This window comes from Artemia sp. Qi Xiang Cuo, chromosome 6, assembly GCF_049724085.1.
Source record: "Artemia sp. Qi Xiang Cuo chromosome 6, ASM4972408v1, whole genome shotgun sequence".
Classification (NCBI taxonomy): Eukaryota; Metazoa; Arthropoda; class Branchiopoda; order Anostraca; family Artemiidae; genus Artemia; species Artemia sp. Qi Xiang Cuo.
In genome coordinates, this window is record NC_142799.1 from 21,439,174 (window position 1) to 21,466,743 (window position 27,570).

Here is a 27,570-nt window from a genome sequence, read left to right on the forward strand (position 1 = left end):
ACCTTCCGGTTGTATTACAGGGGTGTAATTTTCTATGGGGAAGGGTGGGCAACTGCCTCTCCACTCGGTTTGAGGTCAAGAAGACATTGAAACAAAATTATGAAAGAAGAAACCAAAATACTCAGTCTGGAAACGCTTGTGGGCACCTATGACAAGCTACCTTAGGATCTTTCCTCAAGATTAGAAAGAGGGATTTTACGCACAAGAATGACCACAGAAACTACAGGAATAAGATTCATGCAAGTTATTTGACTCAAGGCATAATAATTAGTGGTGTTTGAATTCGATCTTAATGTCCCCATGGTGTAGAACACCTACCTCATTTTCACCACAAAAAATCTCATAATTTTATTTTTTATTATTGCTTCAGGATTCTTTTGAATATGCTTATTCAGATTTCAAACTCAATTCCCGCAGTGACTAAGTATTTTTTTTAAAAAATTTTTAAAATAAATTTTAAATTCTTTTTTTCTGTACTTAAAAATTGAAGGTTTGATTAGAACAAACTCCTACCAAAAAGAATGCAGGCATTCCTTAATGGAACTGAAATATGATTATTTAAAACTCCAAACTAAAAGCAAGACATACAATTAAGAAATTGATCTGCGCAAATAAGGAAACTTTCTTATTACAACATGTTAAAAGGATAAAATCTCGGAAAGGAAAAAAGGATAAAGGAAAGCGGTATTCTCTCTTTGGAAAGTGTCACTGAGCTTTACTTTATGGTATAATTTTGTCCTTCCTTAATCTTTTTTTGTAGGAAGAATCGAAAACAGAACAAGAACAGTGGATTTACCAAAGGACTGTTAGACTGTTAGCACTTACACACAAATCTTCTTTCAAATTAGAACTGGCTTAATTTTTTACCCTGATTCGAAACTTACAAACAATAAAAATAATTTAAGAGTTAAAGGATGTAAGTTTTCGTAGTAAAATTTTGGCAAACTAATTTTTGAGCAAGGAAAAAAAATTCAAATTATGATGCCGTGGTTTTTTCTCCGGTTAAAGTCAGAAAATGCTGGGGAAAGACCAGTTTCGTCAAAAAAGGCACATTTGAAAGAAAAAATCTGACGAAGCCACTCAAAATTTTTGAGCAAGGAAAAAAAATTCAAATTATGATGCCGTGGTTTTTTCTCCGGTTAAAGTCAGAAAATGCTGGGGAAAGACCAGTTTCGTCAAAAAAGGCACATTTGAAAGAAAAAATCTGACGAAGCCACTCAAAAGCGGGGAAAATAAACCAATTCATAAATCGTCAAAGTGCACTTCGCAGATTATGTAATCTCAATTATTTTTTTGTTATTTTTGTAAATGTCAGTATACGGAAAACACCAATGAACCAAGACAACATAGTTCAGAACAGATATACAAAAAAAAAAAAAAAAAAAATTACAATCGAAGTTGCATAGTCCAATAAATATAAGAATTCCAATTTTTATTTGAACAAACCTTGTATAAAATGTCGTGGCAAAAGAATTTTTGAAGAAGGGGGGAAAATCCCGTCACGACTCTCCGTGAAAATTCACTTTTATCCCAACTTAATAGGCCACGCTAGATTTAAGACCATGGTTACCAAAGGGACGCAGAGCTAAGCTGCAAATTTCTATACATGATTATAAGGGCAGGATAAATAAATAATTCAAGCTGTGACTCGATGAAAAGCATTTATTTTCCACCTATTACAGACAAAAATGTTGGGGAAAATAACAAGGTTGTCAAACAAATGTACATTTCTAAATCAAGATTTTCTTAACCATTTAATGACAGGAAAGAAAACATTCAGGATAAGACATACTCTCATCGTTTGGTTTTGTAGTGACCGCAACTGTTTAAGATGGGTCAAAAATGTATTAGACCATATCGAACAACAATACAACAAATACGGATGGATTAGTAAAAAATAAAGCAGCCGTAACACTTTTTTAGGAAACTGGTATTTCAGTTTTCTTAACAATCCTACATTTTTTGCAATCTTTGAGGATATGCACTGAATGTGTTCTGAAAAACACATTGTTTCATCAATCAGAACGCCTAAATATTTCACAACTTTTCATTGTTATATGACCGATTCACCGATATCAAGTTCTTTCAGCCACGGTGAATAGTTTGCAGATCTCCCAAAAACAAAAAAGGTAGACTTGTTGTGGTTAATTTTGAGCTTGTTAAGTCTCATCCATCTCTCTATGTGGATCAGATCTTCCTTCATTAATAACAAAAGTTGACTCTCAGTGAGTGCCATAACTGAATGGTTGGTGTCGTCAGTAAAAAGAACAGGGGATTCTCTTGGTTTCGAATTTGCAGTGTCTTCACTCAAATCCGACACCAACTCAGAGAGTTCGCAATGAAGATCATTTATATAGATCGCGAACAGCAAGGGGCCAAGAGGGGAGCCTTGGGGCACTCCGCAATTTAATAGAGCAATTTAAAACCAATTGGCATATTGATCTTTTTTTTATTAATCTTACCTCAAAGATCCATTAATCATGAAATATATTTAATTCATTTCCTCTTGCTGTGACTTGGACTTGTATATACGTCGTACATATTACAGAGCTTAACATTACATCCTTTTTATCTCACCGCCAAGATTTTGAAGATTTAGAGCATAAATCTCCAGTCATGAAAAGACTTTAGCAATCCGCTAGAGCAACCATTTAAACTCAATGCACATAACATGATTTAAAATAGGTGAATATTTCGAAAACAGGCTTTCTTTATATGTAGAAGATCAAAATCTCCAGTAATAAATAGACTTTAATAACCAGCTAGTTGAGCTGTTGGGACAAAAAATGATTTGAAACAGCAGAAGAGATGGAAATTTTTCAAACGGGCTTTCTTTTCTATGAATAGAATAAGAATTTCCCGTAGTCAATAGATTTTAGTAATCTGCTAGTACCACTACGCAAAACATGATTTGAGACAGCTAAACTTTCATCGGCAACTACGTGCCAGGAGAAAGTAATAAACACTAAAACACGCTCTTTCACGGGAGAATTGAGGTTCTATCAAGCATGAAGTCTTTCCCGAGTGATAGTTTCCACTACACCTCACCTGAAACTTCGTAAGTTAATAACTCCCACATAGCTCTAGGGAAAGCATGATATCCACAAATGGAACGATAAACTTCTTTCTTTCATTCTCTGACGCAGTAGAGCCTAGCAGGGTTCTTCGTTTTAGAAACACCATCTAACAAAAGCCTTGAAAAAAACTGAAGTGCGGCAAGTCTGATTGCTGATGGGCCAGACACTTTAGGAAGGAAGTAAAAAACTAACAAAGCAAATGTACGAACTAATCATACACTGAATAAGAAATGCGTATGCTTCATAGCATTCAGGAGAGTGAACAACCGTTAAAGACGTCCACGCAATTTCTTTTGATTTACGAGGAAGATGAAGAAGGCTTCATCAAATTAGTAAAAAACCATTTGAACTGCATGAAACTTATCAGACACTATTTTATATATATATATATATATATATATATATATATATATATATATATATATATATATATATATATATATGTATATATATGTATATATATATATATATATATATATATATATATATATATATATATATATATATATATATATATATATATATATATATATATATATATATATATATATATATATATATATATACATATATATATATATATAAAATCATGGGATTTTGGGTGAAGCCCCAGGGATTTTAACTATAACCTTTTGCATCTTACAGGTGATAATTTGACTCTTATTTTTATCTATATGGTTTCAAATAATCTTTACCCCTTAGCTTATGCTCCATTTCGTACATCAAGTCACTCTGCTAGTCTGATTGATAATGGTGTCGTTGGTTCTTACTAGTTTGAACCATAGTTGTGCAGATATGGTTGTACACCCCGGTTCTGACCATCTCCAAGTAATGGCTCAATTAACTTGTCGCGAAAACCTTATGCAAGATCAAAGATAGTAATGGTGTGAGCGCTTAGACAAGAAAACCTGAAACAATTTGGCGAGGAACTGATCTATCTCAGCTGGAACACTGTGTTAGAAATAACTGATGATTCTTCACTTACTTACAATAAGTTCATGTCTACTTTACAACCAATTTACGGTAGAAAGTGTCCCTTGCGATCTGTCAGGCAGAAGAAGGATGAACCACGAAAACCATGAAAAACTGACTAAATCAGTGAGAGAAATAAACGAAATCTGGTACATGATCAAGCTTTGACCACTTGTGATCCGATTCATCCCGAGGAGTTCAGAAAGGCAAGGAACAGAGAAAACTTTCTTCGACGACAAGCTAAAAAGAGGTATTTTAGTAAGAAGTTCAGTGAGCACAGGGTGATACTAAAGCAACGTGGCAAATTATCAATGTATTCATGGGAAGAAAAAATTACAGCCATTCTGCTTGTACTGACACCTTGGTAAGTTATGAAGAGGTTGTTGCCAATCATTTTGGTCAATTTTAATCAAAATAGGTTTTTTAGTTCTTAGGGCGCTAGAAAAGATTCAGAAAATTATTTTCAGATAAATTAATGAATTATCGAGAAGGACAGGAGTTTCAGTCTAAAAAATGCAAAAGTGATGGGATTGCAAATATTTAAAAAAAATATTAAATCATATTCTACTGGGATTGACGGTCTCAACCTACGGACTATCAAATCACAATGATGTATATACTTTCTTCCCTACTTCACATTATTAACATATCCGTGGCAAAAGGGACCTCCCGACATACCCTGAAACAGGCTAAAGTAACATCGCTGCACAAAGTAGGTTCGAAGTCAGATTTGCGTATCTTGAGACCTATTTCGATATTGCCGTTATTCTCCAAGATACTTAAGAAAATGGTCCATCGCCGCCTTTATTATCTTATTAAGAAGCATGGCCTAATAAGTAAGACAAAGTTTGGTTTTGGCCACTCTACTAGTCATGCTGCTATTCATCTCATTGGTTTCGTGAATAATTGTTTAGAAAAGGGTGAAATTCCCCCCAAAGTATTCTTTGATTTTAAGAAACTTTTTGATACAGTGGATTATAGTGTTTTATTGCGAAGATTACAAAGTATAGGTATAAAGAATTGTGTTTAAAATAGTTTAAAAGCTGTACGAATGGTAGGTTAATTAAACTTATGATAGATGATGTCGCTTCTGTCCACTTTCGTGTAACTATAGGGGTCTCATAAGATTCGGTGCTGGGTGCTGTTCTGTATTTTATGTACGTTGATACGATAAGGTTCTACCTTCCAGATTTTTGTCTGACCTCGTTTGATGATGACACTGTTGTATCATTTTCTAGTAAGGTATTTATATAAATCGATTTTGAAGGCTAATGGTGTTTTTAAAAATTACATGTTTTTACTAGTTTGAGTTTACTATATGTTAATATTGCAAAGACTTATTTTATTTTGTATTCAAGAGTAGATGAGCCCCAGGATATTTATGGAAAAATTTTGTTTGCCAGTTCATCAAGTGCACTAGACGCGATATGTTGGTTCAGCATAGATTACAATCTCTCTTCGAAACGAAATAGTGATATTGTTGCAACGAAGATGACACGAAGATTTTGACCAATTAGACGTCTTAAGATTTTTTTTACCACAATTTAAAATACTTTTATATCATGCTTCAGTCCATCCTTGAAGTTCATACGGACGTGTGCTGTGATTTAGCAACTTTTATTCGAATTTGAAACAAGCGCACATTATTCAGGACTAAGTGATACGACATGTAGGTGGATACGTGGAAAATTTTAACAATACTGCGCCGTGTTTTAACAAACTCAAGAGCACAATGTTGGACAGCTTCGAGATTATCGAGCAGGAATATTCTCATATCAGTGTTGCGCAATTGTGTAAGTCCTGACACATTTCATGATTTTTTAAGTTCATATCACGTTCATATCACTTCCTAGTTACAGATCCCACAATGCAGATAATCTAATCACTGAATACAGAGGTGGAACTAGAGCAAGTTTTTGTGTTAGATTTCAAGTTCCTAAGTGCTAGAACTCTATTCTAGAGAGCGTTCGGGCGTTGGAGCACCTTGGTTTAATTAAGAATAAAATTAAAAACTTTACTTTGGGTCTTTGTTCATAGGTTTTTTATTATTATTATTCTTTTTTACATATTTATTTTTATTTTCATGAGAGAGATCGGTTATAATTTGGTTGTTTTGATTCATTTTTGTTTGCCTTTGTTTTGATTGTTTGATAAGGGAGATATATGTGGTCACCCGTTACCAAGTGCTTTCATGGCTTTCTTTGGGTGGCCACTTGGATTGATGGTATTGATGGGATTGATGTTTTATGATGTATTACGGTAATCACTTGGCTAACAAAAAAAAAAAAACTGTCTTCCTACTTTAGTAACTGAAATAAATGAGCACTTGAACAAGGTCTAGACCTACTCATCCATCCAGTTCCCTAAGACAAAACAGCATATCCAATCCGATAATCCGAAAATGCAGTCCAAAATAGAGCAAAATTAACACCAATAAGTATAGGTCAATGTTCCAAAACCAAGCTATAGCACCTTAAATCTACAAAAACATTATATTCCCGAGGTGATCACCACATATCGGGGCTCATCAGAAGAAAACTCATTGCATAAATGGGTTTCGGCGCTTAAATTTCATTACCCAGGCAAAATGAGGGCGCCATGCCATAATCAGGCATACCCATATGTAGTGACACCTACGGAATAACTATAAACAAAATCCAAAATCCCCCCAAAAATATACCCCCCCCCCCAAAAAAAAAAAATTATCCAAGCATGCTTAACCAACCTTTATTTAACACTGAGAGCCAAACCTTCAGCCAATTTAACTCCAAATAATTACATATCACAGCCATCCCCCGGAAGATTTCCACTTTTACTCAAATTCTAAGAATTAAATTCTAAATATCATACGTTAGCCTTTACCTACATATGTCGCAACCAACCCTAAACTACCGGGAAGAGAAACCATATTCCTCCGACAGGCTACCGCAAAATATCGTTCAAGATATCTCGATAACTTCTATTATACTTATGTAAAAGTTGATTGTACAGAAAACAAAGCTTTTTAATCTACCAAGCAAGTTTATTTGCGGAAAAACCTCTTACGATTAGCTTATTGCTAAGTAATTTAGTTCTGTTTTTAAAATCGATGTAATTAGTACAAATTCTTGCATACCTAAATAGTTGGGAAAAATACGATGAATATGTTATTTTCGAATGTATATTACTTTTAGGAAATGGAAAATTAACTATTTCAAAATTAAAACCGTCTGTTTTATTATATATTTAAAAAATTATTGTATTATTAGGTGCAACATTAATATCTAAATCTAGAAAATGGTCATAATTGCCATTCCCATTACTGGATTCTAGCTTTAACTCTGGTGGAATGCAACATCCATTTAAAAAAGGTCAGACAGTGGCAATATCCCCTCCAAAAAATTCATTTTTCGTTGTGTGATTTTTCGTTGGGCGCATTGGGAATTTTTTCTTGAGAAATAAACAATTTCATATTGACACGGAAGTTCTCCGATTAAACGATTCAGACCACAAAGCCCTTCCCATGAATAGCGAAATACCAAACTATATTTCAGCGCGAAACCACCTGAAAATTTTGGGAGAATGTTTAACAAAAGCACCAAAATTCAATTTTAATTTCCAGAATTATCATTCACCTAAGAAATTAGTTTTTATACTAAAGTGTCATTTCTAGGACAAGCCCTGGGCATTTCTCATGTCCAAGCACTGAACGGAACTGAAATGTAACAACTACTTAAAAAAGACCAGATATTTGCAATATTCCCTCCGAAAAACTCATTTTTCGTTGTGGGAAGGGCGCATTGAGAATTTTTTCTTGAGAAATAAACGACTCTTCATATTGACTCGGAAGTTCTCCGATGAAACGATTCAGACCACAAAGCCCTTCCCATGAATAGCCAAATACCAAACTATATTTCAGCGCGAAACCACCTGAAAATTTTGGGAGAACGTTTAACAAAAGCACCAAAATTCAATTTGAATTTCCAGGATTTTCATTCACCAAAGAAATTAGTTTTCATACTAAAGTGTCATTTCTAGGACAAGCCCTGGGCATTTCTCATGTCCAAGCACTAAACGGAACTGAAATGTAACAACTACTTAAAAAAGGCCAGATATTTGCAATATCCCCTCCGAAAAAATAATTTTTGGTTGTGCGAAGGGCGCACTGGTAATTTTTTCTTGAGAAAAAAACGACTCTTCATATTGACTCGGAAGTTCTCCCATGAAACTATTCAGACCACAAAGCCCTTCCCATGAACAGCCAAATACCAAACTATATTTCAGCGCGAAACCACCTGAAAATTTTGGGAGAATGTTTAACAAAAGCACCAAAATTCAATTTTAATTTCCAGGATTTTCATTCACCATGTACCGGGAGTAAAACACGATGTATTTAAAATACCGAAATAAAGTTCCTTCTATCTAAATATAATTCCGACTCCTATAATTAAGCTAAATCTAGTTTCAAAAATGAAAAGTCCTTAATCAGCAAAGAGAAAGAAACCGCAGTTAGCCTCAGACAAAGAACGGCGCTATCCAAGCTTTGGATTTCGCTAAGACAGTGAGCAATAAGAAAGGTTCTACGCACAATATTTCTAAGGAAGTTTAAATGATAAGAACCGTGCGAATGTTTGAATCATCAGAAATATTTAAAACAATCTATTGGACGAAGGGTTCGCATCCTTGGGCCACTCAAGCCAATGGTGAACCAGTTCTTACAGCGCAAGACTAAAGAGCTACGTTTGATAGTGGGGTAGAAGTGCTTTTTAAAGGGATTCGTATTTGAGAATCAGGACCGCTTAGACAGAATTACTCGGCGTACGATCTGGGCAATTCTTTGATTGTTATATCTCTGTCACCATTGTTGTGGTTTGAAGTGACTCACTGCTGTGCACCTAAATATGTAAGTCCCTATAAATCTATTGTTTTTTACCAGTGTTTATTTCACTTTGTATGTCTGCATCTAGTCTAGTAATAGGCAATTAGTTCGCAAAATCTCCAAGGACGTTCCCAGGGAATCTGATCTCCAGATCACTCAAGAAAAAGAGGCCACATTAACGTGTAAAATTATTCTATTTTCTCACATTAACCGAGGGTGGCACTAGCCTAATTAACACATTCCTTATTACTATATTCGGGGATATCGGGGAACCTACATATTATAAGTTCTCAGCTTTAAGGTACGATATTACATTTGACGTGGTCAATATTTATTACCACAATTAAGCCCAGTCCCTTTTCTTTTATAACCACACCTAAAAATTGTCATCGCTACAACCAAAGAAATTAGTTTTTATACTAAAGTGTCATTTCTAGGACAAGCCCTGGGCATTTCTCATGTCCAAGCACTGAAAGGAACTGAAATGTAACAACTACTTAAAAAAGGCCAGATATTTGCAATATCCCCTCCTAAAAACTCATTTTTCGTTGTGGGAAGGGCGCATTGGGAATTTTTTATATAGAAAAAAACGACTCTTCATATTGACTCGGAAGTTCTCCGATGAAACTATTCAGACCACAAACCCCTTCCCATGAACAGCCAAATACCAAAATATCTTTCGGCACGAAACAACCTGAAAATTTTGGGAGAATGTTTAAAAAAAACACCAAAATTAAATTTTAATTTCCAGGATTTTCATTCACAAATAAAAATTGTTCTTATACTAAAGTATCATTTCCAGGACATTTCCTGGACATTTCCCATGTCCAAGTATTTAAATTTAATACTATTTATAAATATATACATAAATTAAGAAACAAAAAAGGGCATTTTCAGTTCCAACAATTCGTTTCACATCAGAAAAGCAAATTTCACGCTTGGCATATTCTCCATGACAAATCCTGGGTACAATCCATTTTTTTGTCACTCAGTAATAAATAAATAAATTTGAAAGGTTAAAAGAAGCTATCCCATGAAACTGTTAACCCAGTGTTGGCTGGATCAATTGAAGACAAAGATGAAATTAATCAAACATGCAACAAATTTTAAATTATTTAGATACATTTTGATATTATAAAAATATATAAACACATTTGATGTGAACTAAAAGTCAAAGGGGTATTTGTATAATAATTGAGATTCCATCTGAATGAATCCTTGAACATATCCTCTTTCTGACCTTGTTTCCGAGTGAATAAATTCATTGATGCATTTATTGACAAATTACTTTCAGGAAATGGAGCCCTACGTGCCAGTATCAAGTACCGCGCACGGTTTCATTAGACAATGAAAATGTCCAACAACAACAACGCCCAAATCAATGAAGAAGAAAAACTTTCTATTTCAGTGATTTCAATACAAAGCCATAATGACCAGAGAGAAAGGAAAAGAATCCAGTTAAAACCTGGAGAGTGAATATCGAGGACATTTCGTAAAACAATAGATGACACTTGGCAACTATGAATACTGGTACTGATTTTCAAGGATGAATAAATACAGCAAAATATATACATGAACCAACATTTTCGTGCCTTTCGCTTCTGTTCCCCTCCTTCAGTTCTAATCAAGCGAAAACAATAGTCAAAAGACCCATAGATCATTCCAATATAGAGGTTTCCGTTCTGACAAAGAAAATATTCTTCATAAATATCCCTGATCGGAAAAACAACAAAGATTGTTTTGACTTTTATGACTGGAAGAAAAGTCTGTTATTTGAGGGGCATTTTTCTGAAGTCTATGAATGTAGGCAATGTTTTTGGATAAATTTTTGACAAAGATTCATCCTGACATTGTTTCAACCTAAGACATCTAAAGACACAAGAAAAGATTTGACCAAAAAAGTGACTTCTGTATTCAGTTCCTTTCACTTAGTTTAATCAAGCAAAAGCAATAGTGAAAAGTCGTACTCACTCAAAAATTTTATTTTTGAAGAAAAAATTTACTCTATAAATCTGGCCGATTGAAAAGAAACACTTGCTTGGAAATAAACCTAAAGGAGAGGCGATGTTGGTTCTAAATATGTCTTTCAGAAAACATTTCTAAGAAGTTAATATTTGTTCAGACAACTCTGACAGAGCACGTGTCGTATGGCAAAAGTTTTATTAAAGAACGAGTGTGAACAGATGTATTAAATAGGAACAGACGGAGGTGGTTCAGTTATAGCCAGAATCGGAATATTTCAATCGCAAACTTGTTCACGATCAGCGAAAACATATCAAAATCGATTAAAAATACAAAAGACACAAGAATAAGCTGAAGACCCCTAAAAATCATGTGCAGTGACAAGAAACCAGAGACTACAGAAACTTGCATTGTAGTGTTATAACAGAGCTATTACTAATCCCACCAGTACTAACACTAATTGTAGCAGAAACAGGAGTCCAACAGAGCGCAAAACTACATCAGTTTATAAGGTATATTTACCCCATCTGTCACCACTCATCAAAGAAGAATGCCTTATTTAATTCGAACCAAAGTTCCCACGAAAGGCTTTGCCCCTATCTATATGGCTGTTCAATTATCTATATGGCAATTATCTATATGGCAATTATCTATATGGCTTTATCTATATGGCTGTTCAATTAAAATCTGTTCTTGGTACCGATCAAAAGCTATAAGATTATACCTGTGTTGTAAAATTACCGCAAATTACACCATACGCAGTTCTTGGATGTCTACAGGGTTTTTCCTTTCAAAAATTAATAAAGCATATTTATCTTCTCGAGGGGGGGGGGGGGGGGTTGTGTGTCGATGAAGCAGGTACACGCGTCCATCTTTAGATCGAAGCTAAGACTAAATTCCAAGACTACAGCATTAGCTGAATAATTTCTGAGAACACACTGGCTAATCATGACAAAAAAACGTAAAGAAGATAGAAGCGAGGATAATACTAGCCAGTGAAAAACGTATATTGCAAAGCAAATATATCGGTCAATATCTCTGCTTGACCGTCCTCAGAGCACAATATTAAAAAAAAAAAGAAAAAATACTGATAAAAATCAAAACATAAAAAAGACCCTTAAAAAGAACACAAAAAACAAAATATGAAGACCCTCTCAAAGTAACGGTGAAAGGGTAACTGGATAAAAATATATTACTGAATGGCAATTCACTTCTTCAGTTTATGAAGAGCATTTTTAAAAGCCAACCGTTTCCCATGTAATATATTAGTAGGGATTCTATTAGGTTGCAAAATATGATTTTTTTTTTATTGATATAAAAACGATCAGAATGTATTACTTCATTATAAATGTGGCTTAAATAGGTTTCTCCAGTGTCTCTATTGAGAGCTACCTTTCGTCGAATGTGCTTCTTTTTTTTATCTCAACTGCCTCCCTCAAAACTTGCATGGGACCTTTAACGGGGGCAATAATAGAGATGCTGTCAAATAAAATGAAACGGTGTGAACTGTCATAGACATGTTGAGCCAAGGCGGAATCAAAAGTCTTAGGTCTTTGGCGTAGTCCCATAGCTTTGTCGATTGAGGACCTGTGTTACGACACTTTCTCCCTCAATTGCTGGTGGGTGCTTCAAACATGGAAACAACCGCAAGAAGAGGGAACCCTATAAACACCACTCCCCAGGTCTTCATAGACCAGAGGGCCTTCATGCTTTACTTTCTGTGTTTGTTTTAAGGTTTTTGTTTTTCAGTATTTTTTTTTTTAATATTGTGCACTAAGGACGGTCAAGCGGAGGTCTTGACCTATATATTTGCTTTGTAATCTACATTTTTCACTGGCTAATATTATCCTCCTTTCTCTATTTTTTACGTTTTTTTTTTCGTTTTAGCATTAGCTGAGCATAGGACTTCTCAGTTACATTAAAGAAGCCAAAGAAAAGAAGTTTAATAAGCTGAAGTGACAAAAGAATAACCACTTACATAAACCACCCACTAGATAGTGCTACTGATTTTCCACTTGGGGATTTACTTAAGTTTGCAATCTTGTTTTTGACTTGAGGCTGCGTGTGGGTAGATCACTACTCTAACCATGCAACAGATGAAGCTAACAGAATAAATTAAGAAACACATGGGTTCAAAAAGGCTCAACCATCAAGAAGTAGAAAAGGGGCAGAGAATTATTACTTGGAGAAACAGTTGAAAACACAAAAAAGGTAGATTTTCACGCTACAATCTTTCGATCTTTCTGAGAAAGGGGAAGAGTTCTTTGGATTAATTTCAAAATTTTCTACTCCAGCTACTCCTCGCACTCCTCCCCCCAGAATTCAAGTATGGAAAACCATTTATAAAAAAAAAATCTGATTGTTTTTTTTTTAACTAGGATTGATTTTTAGTTTGGAAATCAATTACCTATATCTATGCCAGAAAATGTATTAGAGTTCACCCCAAATCCACACCTTGCTTTAACATATACAAAATGCGACCCTACAAAAAACGGATACTGGAAAAATAAATTGCGACTTACAGTTTATGCCACCTCCCAGTAGCTGAATTGAAATAACCAGTTTTCAAAGGAGGAAGGCCAACCGCTTTTCTCTGGTGATTTCGTCCTTGCTCGTAATTGGGCTTTATGAACTTTTGATGTGAAAGCAATTTGGCATATGTTACAATACAGTTCATGAGTTTCAGCAGGGACAGCTTTCTAAAATTGACAAAATGTACTGATGTAGTTCAGCGTTTGAATGAAGGAATTCAGGAGTAGAAACGTAGGCAAATTCACCATGTTTATATAAACGTTGCCTAAGCCTTGACACAGTTTCATGAGTCCGCCCATAACAACAATAATTAAAATAATAGCTTTGATAAACTCATCCACCTCTAGTCAGGAAAATTCAGCCATACCCCCCCCCCCCCAGCGCATTTTATTGGTTAAAAGTGTTCAAGGGACGCAGTCTTGGTGTAGCATGATGGCATTATCCCATAAGCCTCGGCCACCTATATAATCACACTAAATGTGCTCTAACCCCTTCTCCCTGTTATAGAAGAAGCAAACATTGGAAGCTTAAAATGAAAGGAAAAAATACCACCAAAATTCACGTTCAAATCTTTAGCTTTTTTTAATGCTGCCCTGAAATGCAAAACTGGGAAGGCGTCGCGAGTAACATTCTTTCAAATGTTCCACGCGGTCACAAACTTTACGGATATCCAACAGAACAAAACATATGGATAAATCGAGAATAGCCGCTAATACTCATTAGCAGCACGTAGAATGCGAATGGCAAATAAAACTGATTATTATTTTAATCTCTAAAAATTGAAAGACAAAATAGTAACAGATGTTAAAGCAGCTTTTAAGAATAACGACAGGAAAAAAATTAACTATGGAACTTCACGTAGGCGGGTTGTCTTTATGGGGACCAAGTTAACCGCTATTATTAAGGAATCAGGACTAATGCTACATAAATTTATCATTTTACAAAAGTAGCTATCAGTAATGTGGAGATGTCACGGCTGAAAGAAAAAAAAATATGATAGCCACAACCTTGATATTAGCAACACATGAGAGAGCGAAGTGGTCATAACCAATAGCTTCATATAAGACTCGTGCTCCACTGATAGTTAAAAGCGGTGTTTCTAAGTTAATATAGTGACCATACGAAAATATAGATGAATCACCTATGAACATAAAGCTACCACTACATGCTATATAACTAGCAAATGTATTTTTCAAAATCCAGAAGGTACAAAGTTCTAGCTTTTTCTGTGAAAATACTGCAAAAAGGTATTTTTCAAAATACGGGGGGAGTCTAGAGGGAAATACTTTTACTAGGATGTTACTACATTTAGTAGGCGTTTTTGAAGTAGCTTCCTACCAAAGCTATCACTATTTGAAAGAAGCTACACTCAATTTGAATATATCACAACTGAAGGAAAAAACGCGGTAAATTGAGCATATTTGAATTCAAATGCAGACAAGCAGCAATAAACATCATTGAGAGTATTGCACAAGCCTAGCATATTAACAAGGATAGGTCAGACGCTAGACCATTTTCAGCATTAAACGCTGGTACATAAACACTAAACAGTAGCAAAATCTCTTTACCGAAAATAAAGCAGCTTGCAGCCGATTGTTATCAATTTCCATAGGCTGAAAACTACTAGAAAACCGGTGCTAAAACCGACACAAATCTCGAAAAATATATGAGTTACATCTCTATGATGTTTTTAAAGAAAATGACAAAGTCAATCTTTGGATTAAAAAAAGAAAAAAAAATTAGCTATAATAAAACTGATTCATAAAGACGCATCAACTTGATGAGCATCACAAAACAAAAAATCTGGGGTATAAGAAGCCGCCCGGAGATGCATATATATATATATATATATATATATATATATATATATATATATATATATATATATATATATATATATATATATATATATATATATATATATATATATATATATATATATATATATATATATATATATATATATATATATATATATATATATATATATATATATATATATATATATATATATATATATATATATATATATATATATATATATATATATATATATATATATATATATATATATATATATATATATATATATATATATATATATATATATATATATATATATATATATATATATTTTTTTTTTTTTTTTTTTTTTTTTTTTTTTTTTTTTTTTTTTTTTTTTTTTTTTTTTTTTTTTTTTTTTTTTTTTTTTTTTTTTTTTTTTTTTTTTTTTTTTTTTTTTTTTTTTTTTTTTTTTTTTTTTTTTTTTTTTTTTTTTTTTTTTTTTTAATTTTTTTGGTTTGTGGTTATTTTTTTATATATTTTTATTTTATTTTTTTTTTTTTTTTTTTTTTTTTTTTTTTTTTTTTTTTTTTTTTTTTTTTTTTTTTTTTTTTTTTTTTTTTTTTTTTTTTTATGGTTTTGATTTTTTTTTTTATATTATAAAAAAAGATGATAGTAATTTAAAAATTGATATATATAATTATATTTTTTTTTTTTGCGAGATTTTTTTTTTTTGATTTGTGGAATTATATATATTTATATAGAGAGATAGAGAGAGATAGAGAGAGAGAGAGAGAGAGAGAGAGAGAGAGAGAGAGAGAGAGAGAGAGAGAGAGAGAGAGAGAGAGAGAGAGAGAGAGAGAGAGAGAGAGAGAGAGAGAGAGAGAGAGAGAGAGAGAGAGAGAGAGAGAGAGAGAGAGAGAGAGAGAGAGAGAGAGAGAGACATATATATATATATATATATATATATATATATATATATATATATATATATATATATATATATATATATATATATATATATATATATATATATATATATATATATATATATGATAGAGTTCCAGCCACCGAGCCCAAACAGCCAGAACGAGCGCTTCATTTAATGCCGGTATTCTCAGAATTTGAGTACCCACAAGACTTACGACACAACACACCGGCAGGCATGAGACTATGATTCAGAACCGTGTCAAAGTAAACACAGGGCGACTTTATCTTAAACAAAGAATAGGATTTAAATCCTACTCTTTACAGACTGACGTTGGCAGTCTGTACAAGCACCTCCGTGATCTCAAAGGCGACAAAGCACCCTCGGTTACATCTGTTGTCTCCGTTGACGGCCAGCCACTTATTGGAGAAGCTGCACTTGTCAGCCGACTGAAAGACCACTTCTCAGGCCTCCTCAATGCCGAAGCTGTAGCGCAGACAGACCAGGAACTCACCAGCCTAGCCACCAATACTCAGGAACTGCTGACAAATGACTCAGAAACTCCTTTCACGCATGCAGAAATCCAATCAGCAGTAAAACGCTTGAAGAACAACAAAGCGGCAGGCATAGCGCGGGATATCCGCTGAGCTCCTGAAGTATGCCGGACCGGCTCTGCTACTTTGGCTCCAGCTGCTGTTCTCTGTAGTGTGGCACGCTGAATGGATCCCAAAGGACTGGCGAGCTGGCATAATCCTGCCCCTCAGGAAGAGAAAGGGGAGCAAAATAATCTGTTCTAACTACAGAGGCATAACGCTTTTTTAAGTGCCTGGAAAGCTATTTGCTATGACCCTGTCGGATAGATGCACGAACATCCCCCGAAAAAAGAGGAGAGTCCAGCAGGGTGGGTTTATGATGCCCGGGAGGTCCACTGTAGAACAGATCTTTACTATGCGCCAGCTAATTGAGAAGGTAAACGAATTCAGGAGGAAACCACGCCTATCCATTTTTGACTTCCGGGCTGAATTTGACTCGGTGGATTGTAATTCGTTCTGGCTGACACTCCAATTTAGTGGGATACCTGACATATACTAGAAGCTGTTTGAGAAGCTCTACGAAGCGACGGAGAGCTGCGTTCAAATCAACGGCAAACAGAGCATGACATTCGGTATCAAAACCGGTGTCCGCCAAGGGTGTGCTGCCGCCCCGGAACTTTTTAACTGTGCCATAGACTATGCCATGACACAAACTACGAATCGCCTGCCCTTCGGTCTACAGTTTGGAGATCGGGTTCTGACGGGTACCGACTTCGCTTATGATCTTGCTCTCGTTGCCGACTCAATTGACTCAATTGACTGACGCGCTGGAAATTCTACAGGAAGAGGCAGCAAAGTTGGGAGTGAAAATCAACTGGCTCAAACTAAGATAATGGCAATTGAGCCTCCAATCCCTGTCCCCCCACCTGAGAATATAACTGTCTGCGGAGCTCCTGTTGAAGTTTTAAGAAACTTTACTTATCTTGGCGCCGTGCTGTCTAGTGATAGCTCCAGAGATGATTAGGTACGTAGTCGAATGTCAAAAGCCTCGTCTATCGTTGGAAGGATCAACGCTCTCTGGAGAACGCCACACATATCCAGGCGCACGATGATACGAATTTATAACGCATCCATAAGCTCGGTCCTGCTCTATGCAGCAGAAACATGGCCCCTTAAGTCGATAGCCCTCAATATTATAGTGTCGTTTCTCTGTGTCGTCTCTGTGTCGACACAGAGACGACACAGAGACAGACGTCTGCCAGACGAAACAGTTCCGTTGGATTGAAGGACTTAGGTGGGATGATTTTGTAAGCAACGCAAGGTTACTTACACTCACCTCCCAAGTGCCGTTCTCCATCCAGATAGCACAGCGCACTCTCAGGTGGTTCGGACATTTCCTTCGTGTACCGACGACATCCCAAGCCCGAATAATCTATGATTTTGACCCAAAAGCTCATGCCTGGTCTTGCCCGAGGGGCGGACCCCGGACCAGGTGGAAGGATAGTCTCAATAAATTCTTGGAGATGGCCAACATTGCTGTCGACGAGGCCCCAATCTTAGCACCAAACCGGTCAGCCTGGAGGAGCAGAGTTGCTACGCTCTCTACGCCACCCCCAACACGGCAGGAACCCTAAGTCAAGTAAGTCAAAGATTTAAATTCAGCCTGACGAAACTCGCATTTGAGAACTTAGTAGACAAAGTCACTTACATGAACACCGAAATTATTTCAAACAAATATCTTACATGTTTCTATCGCGGAAACTAAAAAGAGACTATTAGAAGGCTTGAACGACAAAGCTACATTATTTGCCAGTCTTTCACAGCAGAAAGACGTCGACTACTGGTCTTATTCAGGTTTGCGAATTTAGATTTTTTTTTTTTGTGGTATTTTGCCACGATCCTGCTGCATCAAGTGACCCTTCAAAACTACATCACGAAAGAAAAGAACAATCCAGGGAACACAAGGGAACACAAGAACGATCCGGTCCTAATCCAACTTTTCCATAATAATATTCACGGAGATAAAATTTTAGGAAATGACTATTGCAACTATTACGGAGATGACGTCAAGAACAGCAGGTGAAACAGATGTAAGAAACAAGAAAAGATGGTGATTTTGACAGAGAACTCACAAGAAGGCACAGAGGGTTTTTCCACTTTAAGAACCTCAAACGAAAAAAAAAGTCGCTATAAAATCAAAATATGATGTAAGGGAGACGGCCCAATCCAGAACAGCAGCTATAAAAAACAGTAAAGCCTCAAGATCACATTCTGCCAACATGGCAACATGGAATACATTCATAGCAACATTCTGGCAACATGAAATATCATGGACACATTTTTTTTTATCTAACTCTTTTTTAATCTAACAAAAAGTATTTTAATAGTAAATCAATACTTTCATTATATCAAAAATATCCGATATTTACCACAGAAATATACATCCGCCAAGTTATTAATAGAATTAATCACTCCAAAAAGTCATTATTTCTTCAATATCCCAAATTTTTCCTGACAAGGACTTGACTACTTTCGAAGAGACTGAAAATTAATTAAAAAGAAAAATAGATCAATTTCGCGAAGAAGCTTGACAATACCACGTGTCAGCTTGAAAAAAGGACATCTCATATTTCATTTGCTGCGTTTATTATTGTGTACAGCTTGCATCGTACATAATATAAAATGATCTCAGTAAAAAGTAGACGGGCACAAACTAAATAACAATTCAAGAAATAAAAAAGAAGAGAGAATACCGGTTTTGATAACTCTGAGAATACTAATTCCTCTTCATTCAAATACATGTCTTTTTGTCACACAAACCAATTTGTAGCACCGAGTCTTGTTCTCTGAATTTTTTTTTTTTTTTTGAGTGACACCGTTACACTGTTCATACGTTAAGGCTCTTCTTCTTCGGAACTTTTCTCTGGGAGTCTAAAAACAGATGCAGATTTCTTTTGGCCCATAATTTCTCTTGACTCGTATAAAACGTCCATCGTTAGTTCTTCAGGCCGACCATAAGGAGTGGCAAGATCTCCCCATTGTGCACGTGAATTCACTGGCAAAAGGTGTGAATAATCATCACCTGACAACTGACAATTTATAAGGCATATATTGTCTACTATTATTATTTATTAGCAACTTATTGCAGCACCAAGCCGCCTGAGAAAAATAGGCCTGCAAACTCTCCTCCTCAGACCTCCACCAAGCCCTTATTTATTAGCAACTTATTGCAGCACCAAGCCGCCTGAGAAAAACAGAGCTGCAAACGCTCCTCCTCCACCTAAGTTTATTCAAATATTGACTCTTTATCAACTCGATTCCCATTTTATTTAAATATTTTCTTATGACCTCTGTCCACCTTATTGGGGACGACCTGATTTTTCTTTTGGCCCCAGATGGAAGACCAAAATGCACCATATTTGGCAATCTATCACCCTTCACCCGTAAAACGCGGCCCAGACATCTTAACTTTTCTTTCATTATGAACCCTGGATATTGGGATCGATTTACAGAGTTCAGTGCTGCCCTGTTAGCAGCAATGAACTTTAAAGTTCAAAGTGATGAAAACTAAGGATAGTTTTAGATTTTCAGCCACAGGAGCCATTCATAGTGGGATCGATATACCCTTTTCCTACAGCTTGTAGTTTGAATAGGGCTCGGCCCTGTTTGAAGCACTGAACTCTAAAGTTCAAAGTGATGAAAACTAAGGATAGTTTTAGATGCTCAGCCAGAGGAGCAACTATCACTATTTTTAGACAATTCCTTTGGAAAATATTCAGTATATCTTCCTGGACACTCCGAAGGGTGATTCCTTTCGAAAACATAATTTTAGTTTTAGGTAAAATATTCCAGTTAACTGAAACCAGGGGCGTAATTTCCTATGGGGCAGGGGGAGGAATCTGCCCACCCTTGACTGAAGTTTAACATCTTCAAAGATCTTGTCAAAACTAAGATAGGTCTACTAAATTCAAACATCCACAGAAACAAATCAGTTTTCTTTGGTATATGTTTGCCTTTATGGTATATTACAGCTCATTTTTCATATTTTACTTGGTCATTTTCACTTGACTCGGGAAAATCGTTTCCAACTATCCCCCCCCCCCCCAATTTCGTCAACAGGATATTGACGGAATTACATCCCTGACTAAAACCCCACTAATGTCAGTTCTGCTCCTGTTTCTTTGACTAGATTTCTTTTGTTTCCTACTTTTCTTTTTACGTATACTTGTCCCTTATTTTCTTTGATCTTTACTATTGTCTTTTGTTTTCCCCGTGACAATATTTTAATAAATAATGGTCGATTGGTATTATCTGTGCATGGAGACACGATCAAGGCATGTATATTAATTTAATTGATTTTCTTGAACACTCAAGTTAGCTATTAGCCTTCCATTTTTAGATTCCTTTAAATCTCTAGGGTAGCGAAATTAGCAAGTCGCTACCCTAACTTTAGATCCAAAGAGACCCAACCCAGGTACCGAAAAAAAAAACCTAAAGACTAAAAAAGACTACTCTTACTGCTTCTTCACTCAAGACAAGAACTGCCCCATTTGATGTAGTGCCATTACTTGCAATCATGTTTGATATTGTTTCTTTCTTCCTCTTCAAATAGTAATAAATTGGCATGCCTGTAGTCTGAGCATAAGAGAAGAAAAAGGTGCGCAGTTTCTTCTGGTGAACCTTTCCTTCATAATGCGTTTTAGCTATCAGTGGTGACGTCATCTAAAAGAAAATACATAGGTTAATTTAAGGTTCATTTATAAGAATTCTAGCGAACACAAGCTTTAAAGACGTGTAAAAATTATATCAGAAGCTAGCAATGGACATTTGACAAGCATAAATGAACTTAAAAATACCATTTATCAGAACTTTTGTTAGAAAAATCTATCATCGGTCAGACAATAACATAGGACCTCTGTGTGGGCTAACTCTCATCCCTGAAAATTCTCCTCTAGTTCACCCTGACTCTACCAGTTACGACACCTGTCAGGTACGGAATGATTTGCACTATTGCAGTTTCAGTTTACTAGTAGCGTATTTCTAAAAAAAAAATTAAAGAATTGTCTTATTTATCTTAATTAATTATTTTATCCTAAATTTTCATCTTACAAGTTAATATTCCAGATATGCACTTTTGACAAAACAAAAATATCAACATAAAAACTTTATATTAAGTTAAAGACTAAGGTAAATGAAATATAATAAACAAAAAAATAAGAAGAAAAAACAAACGAAGAAAAAACAGGATAAACAAGTACGAGGATAATTTAATGCCAGTGAATGAGAAATATGAAATAAGTCAGCTATTTCATACAGACCTCCACCAAGCCGTCTTATTTATTAGCAACTTATTGCAGCACCAAGCCGCCTGAGAAAAATAGAGCTGCAAACGCCCTTCCTCCACAATAATTTATTCAAAGCTTGACTCTTTTATCAACTCGATTCCCATTTTATTTAAGTATTTTCTTATGACCTCTGCCCACCTTATTGGGGACGATCTATATATATATATATATATATATATATATATATATATATATATATATATATATATATATATATATATATATATATATATATATATATATATATATATATATATATATATATATATATATATATATATATATATATATATATATATATATATATATATATATATATATATATATATATATATATATATATATATATATATATATATATATATATATATATATATATATATATATATATATATATATATATATATATATATATATATATATATATATATATATATATATATATATATATATATATATATATATATATATATATATAATATATATATATATATATATATATATATATATATATATATATATATATATGGGGGGGGGGGGGGGGGGGGGGGATATATATATATATATATATTTGCGCGTTTCTCAGTTTCGTTTCGCTTAGTTCTCAGTTCGCTTAGTTTCGCGTTTCTCATTCACTGGCTGAAAGTTATCCTCGTTGCTGTAGCTTGTCCTTTTCTTTTTTTATTTTCTCCTTATTTTATCATTCATCATAGATCAGTGTCTCTTAAAACCTATTATAAATTATAGAGATAGTAACTGAAGGAATAAAAAAGACTAGGGCAAAAATAAACTGAACAGGAAACGAATATTTAACAAATACGCTGAAATATCTTAAAGTATCTTTAAACAGATATACGTTGGATGTCTGTTTCACATTGGCTAAGTAGGTATATCACACTAATTTGCGTAAGATCTTTTGAATTCTTGGGTTAATAAGATTACATTATAGAATGGCAATGAGAAACAGCCTTAAGCTTTCTCGGGCTTTCCACGTGACCAAAACCAACGTGGTATTCATTTGATTTATCTGCGAGTATATGCACTGCGCGGGTACATCAAACTGTAGAGAAAAATAAGCCAGGAATATTTTGATCAAGATATAAAGTTACGAATTTTTCCTTCAATTTTTTTTTTTCAAACTTACTTTTAAGGAAGTACGAATACTCAAAGCAAGTTAAACTACTACTACAACTACTAACAACTCCCCGCAGCAGCAAGCAACCTGAGGCCAACACAGGTACGCACGCTCCTCCTCCATCCTAGTCTATTAGAACTAAATATTTTTTACGATATCTTCCCACCCCAACTGCGAACGACGTGCTTTCCGTTTAGCCCTAAACGGTTGGCCGAAAAGGACAATCTTCGGGAATCTATCACCCTTCCTCCGCAGAGTGTGCCCTAGCCATCTCAGTAGAGAGGGGTCAGGAGGTCCCACGATGACCACGTGGTTTATGGTTTTCTCAGTGAGAATGAAAAAACAGGAATTTTATCACTTGAAAAACCATGAATTTTGTCACATTTATGGTTGTTTTCATGGATGGATATGTGTGTTGTTCGATTTATTTGATGTTGTTCTTGGATGTTAACATCAAATTATGGATGTCTAATGGTTTTTGTCAGTGAGAATTTGAAAAACAGGAACTTTGTCACATTTATGGATGTCAACAGCAATTCATGGATGTTTAATGGTTTTTGTCAGTGACAATGAAAAAACAGGACCTTTGTCACATTTTTGTATGTCAACAGCAATTTATGTATGTTTCATGGTTTTTGTCAGTGAGAATGGAAAAACAGTATTTTTCTCACTTTGCTGTCAGTTATTAATCAAATTGTTTCCGGGCAAAGTTTAGTAATGTCTGACAGGTACTGCTCCAGGAATAGATCCAAGTCATTAATGTCTTTGCCTCAGGAACAGTTCTACTGGTCGAACTCCAAAGGATATTAATAACCACAGGCCATGGAAACAATTAGGCAAGAAACATCTTAGCGATGAATTGTTTTAGCGCGCGAGAAGGTTTCCTATTAATTTGAAATGCGTTAGCACAGAGATGCCAATAACAAAGGAACACGCTGAATTTGCGTTTAGGGATTATTTGGGCGAAACCGTTTTAGACAGGTTATGGAACTATTTCGGCGAAACAGATAGAGACATTTTAAAAGAAGATTTTTGAAGAGATTTTAGAAGAGAATTTAAAGGTGAAACTCTGTGGTCGTTATAATACACAAGTTTCATTTGAACAGTGTTGTGAGGTCCTCTAACCCAACCCCAAAGGGTTCCAATCCTCCTACCCCAACCCCGAAGGAAGCCCCCGGTCCTCAAAGGCCCCCCAAGCTCCCAAAGGCCCTCCACCGGTCCCCAAATGTCCCCCAGGCCCCCAACTGCCCCCCGGACACTCAAAGGTCCCCCAAGCTCCCAAAGGGCCACCGGCGCCCCCAAAGGCCCACCCCAGACCCTCAACGGCCATCCCCGGGCCCCCCAAAGGCCCATCGAGTTCCCAAAAGACCAACAGGGTCCCAAAGGCCCTCCACCGGTCCCCAAATGTCCCCCAGGCTCCCAACTGGCCCCCGGACCCCCAAAGGCCCTCCCCCGGCCCCCAAAGGTCCACCGGGCTCCCAAAGGACCAATCGGTCCTCAAGTGCCCCCCAGACCCCCAAAGGCCCACCCACACCCCCAAATGCCATCCCCGGACCCCCAAAGCCCATCCCCCGGTCCCCAAAGGTCCCCCCGAGCTCCCAAAGGACCACCGACCCTCAAGGGACCCACAGACCCTCAAAGGCTCTCCCCGAGCCCCCGTCTTTCGTTGATGTGTGTTGTCTGAAACCTATGATTTGGGATGTGTAGTTTGCTACTTCAGGCTTGTCTGAGCTAAGGTTTCCTAGTATTTCCTAGGTGAATGTTGTCTGAAACCAATAGTTTGGGATGAGTAGTTTGCTATTTCAGGCTTTTATGAGCTAGGTTTCTTAGCCTTTCGTTGGTGTGTGTTGAGTGAAACTTATGATTTGGGATATGTAGTTTGCTATTTTTGACTTTTCTGAGTTGGATTTCTTAGTCTTTCATAGGTGTGTGGTGTCTGAAACCTATGATTTGGGATGTGTAGTTTGCTATTTTCGACTTTTCTGAGCTGGATTTCTTAGCCTTTCATAGGTATGCGTTGTCAGAAAATTATGATTTGGGATGTATAGTTTGCTATTTCAGGCTTTTTTGAGCTAAGGTTTTCTAGTATTTCGTAGGTGAATGTTGACTGAAACCAATAGTTTGGGATGAATAGTTTTCTATTTTTGACTTTTATGAGCTAGTTTTCTTAGTATTTCGTTGGTGTGTGTTGACTGAAACCGATGATTTGGGATATGTAGTTTGCTATTTTTGACTTTTCTGAGCTGGATTTCTTAGTCTTTCATAGGTGTGTGCTGTATGAAACCTATGATTTGGGGTGGGTGGAGTGCTACTTTTGACTTTTCTGAGCTGGATTTCTTAGCCTTTCATAGGTGTTTGTTGTCTGAAACCTATAGTTTGGGATGACTAGTTTGCTATTTTTGACTTTTCTGAGCTAGGTTTCTTAGCCGTTCATAGGTGAGTGTTGTCTGAAACCTATGATTTGGGATATGTAATTTGCTATTTCCGACTTTTCATAACCGGATTTCTTAGTCTTTCGTAGGTGTGTGGTGTCTGAAACCTATGATTTGGGATGTGTGGGTTGCTATTTTTTTGACTTTTCTGAGCTGGATTTCTTAGCCATTCGTAGGTGTGTGTTGACTGAAACCTATGATTTGGGATGGTTAATTTGCTATTTTTGACTTTTCTGAGCTAGATTTCTTAGCCTAACATATGTGTGTCCTTTCAGAAAATTATGATTTGGGAGGTGTAGTTTGCTTTTTGGACTTTTCAGAGGTAGGATTCTTAGTCACTCATAGATGTTTGTTGTCTGAAACTTCGGGTTTAGGATGAATAGTTGGCTATTTCAGACTTTTCTGAGCTAATATTTCTTAGTATTTCGTAGGTGAATGCTGTCTGAAACTTATGATTTGGGATATGTAAATTACTATTTTGGGCTTTTCTGAGTTGGATTTCTTAGTCTTTTCATAGGTGTGTAGTGTCTGAAACCTATGATTTGGGATGTGTAGTTTGCTATTTTCGAATTTTCTGAGCTAGGTTTCTTAGCATTTCATAGGTATGTGTTGTCATAACAATATGATTTGGGATGTGTAGTTTGCTATTTCAGGCTTTTCTGAGCTAAGGTTTTCTAGTATTTCGTAGGTGAATGTTGTCTGAAACCAATAGTTTGGGATGTGTAATTTGCTATTTCCGACTTTTCATAACCGGATTTCTTAGTCTTTCGTAGGTGTGTGGTGTCTGAAACCTATGATTTGGGATGTGTGGGTTGCTATTTCAGGCTTTTCTGAGTTGGATTTCTTAGTCTTTCATAGGTGTGTAGTGTCTGAAACCTATGATTTGGGGTGGGTGGATTGCTACTTTTGACCTTTCTGAGCTGGATTTCTTAGCGTTTCATAGGTGTTTGTTGTCTGAAACATATAGTTTGGGATGACTAGTTTGCTATTTTTGACTTTTTTGAGCTATGTTTCTTAGCCGTTCATAGGTGAGTGTTGTCTGAAACCTATGATTTGGGATATGAATTTGCTATTTCTGATTTTTCATAACCAGATTTCTTAGTCTTTCGTAGGTGTGTGATGTCTGAAACCTATGATTTGGGGGTGTGTGGGTTGATATTTTTTGACTTTTCTGAGCAGGATTTCATAGCCATTCGTAGGTGTGTGTTGACTGAAACCTATGATTTGGGATGGTTAATTTGCTATTTTTGACTTTTCTGAGCTAGATTTCTTAGCCACTCATAGGAGTGTGTTGTCTGAAACTTATGATTTGGGAAGCACACGAAAACTTACATGCACACAAAAACTTAAATGCACACAAAAACTTACACACACACACACACACACGCCAAAAAACACACACACAAACACACGAAAACAAACACACACACGCCAAAACTTACACACACACACAAACTCACACACACACACACACATACACACACACACACACAAAAACTTACACATGAACACAAAAAAAACTCTCACACACACACCCACAAAAACTTGCACAGACACACACACACAAAACTTACACAAACACACACGAAAACTTACACACACACACCAAAACTTACACACACAAAAACTTACACATGCACACCAAAACACACACACACACACGAAAACTTACATACACACGCCAAAACTTACACACACACACACACACACACAAACTACACACACCCACACACAAACAAACTAACAAAAGCAAACGAAAACTAACAAGCACACAAAAACAAACAAGCACACAAAAACTTACACACACACACACACACACAAAACTAACAAACAAACAAACAAACGCACCATAACACACACACACCCCAAAACATACACACACAAAAACTTACACACACACACACACACACATACACAAAAACTTACACATGAACACAAAAAAACTCACACACACACACGCCAAAACTTATACACACACAAAAACTTACACACACACACACACACATACACAAAA

General features: G+C 35.8%; 1 protein-coding gene across 2 annotated transcripts in view; it reads right to left on the bottom strand.

The window, feature by feature from the left end:
* Window positions 1–27,570, bottom strand: part of LOC148950972 (uncharacterized) — a 268,560-nt gene that overhangs the window by 41,497 nt on the left and 199,493 nt on the right. For both annotated transcript variants that reach the window (XM_089090534.1, XM_089090533.1), the window contains exons 5-6: window positions 21,163–21,366; window positions 13,392–13,568 (exon numbers count right to left, since the gene is read on the bottom strand). In XM_089090534.1, coding sequence (XP_088946660.1) covers window positions 13,395–13,568; window positions 21,163–21,366 — 378 coding nt within the window. In that variant the 3' untranslated portion in view covers window positions 13,392–13,394. The remainder of the gene's footprint in view (window positions 1–13,391; window positions 13,569–21,162; window positions 21,367–27,570) is intronic.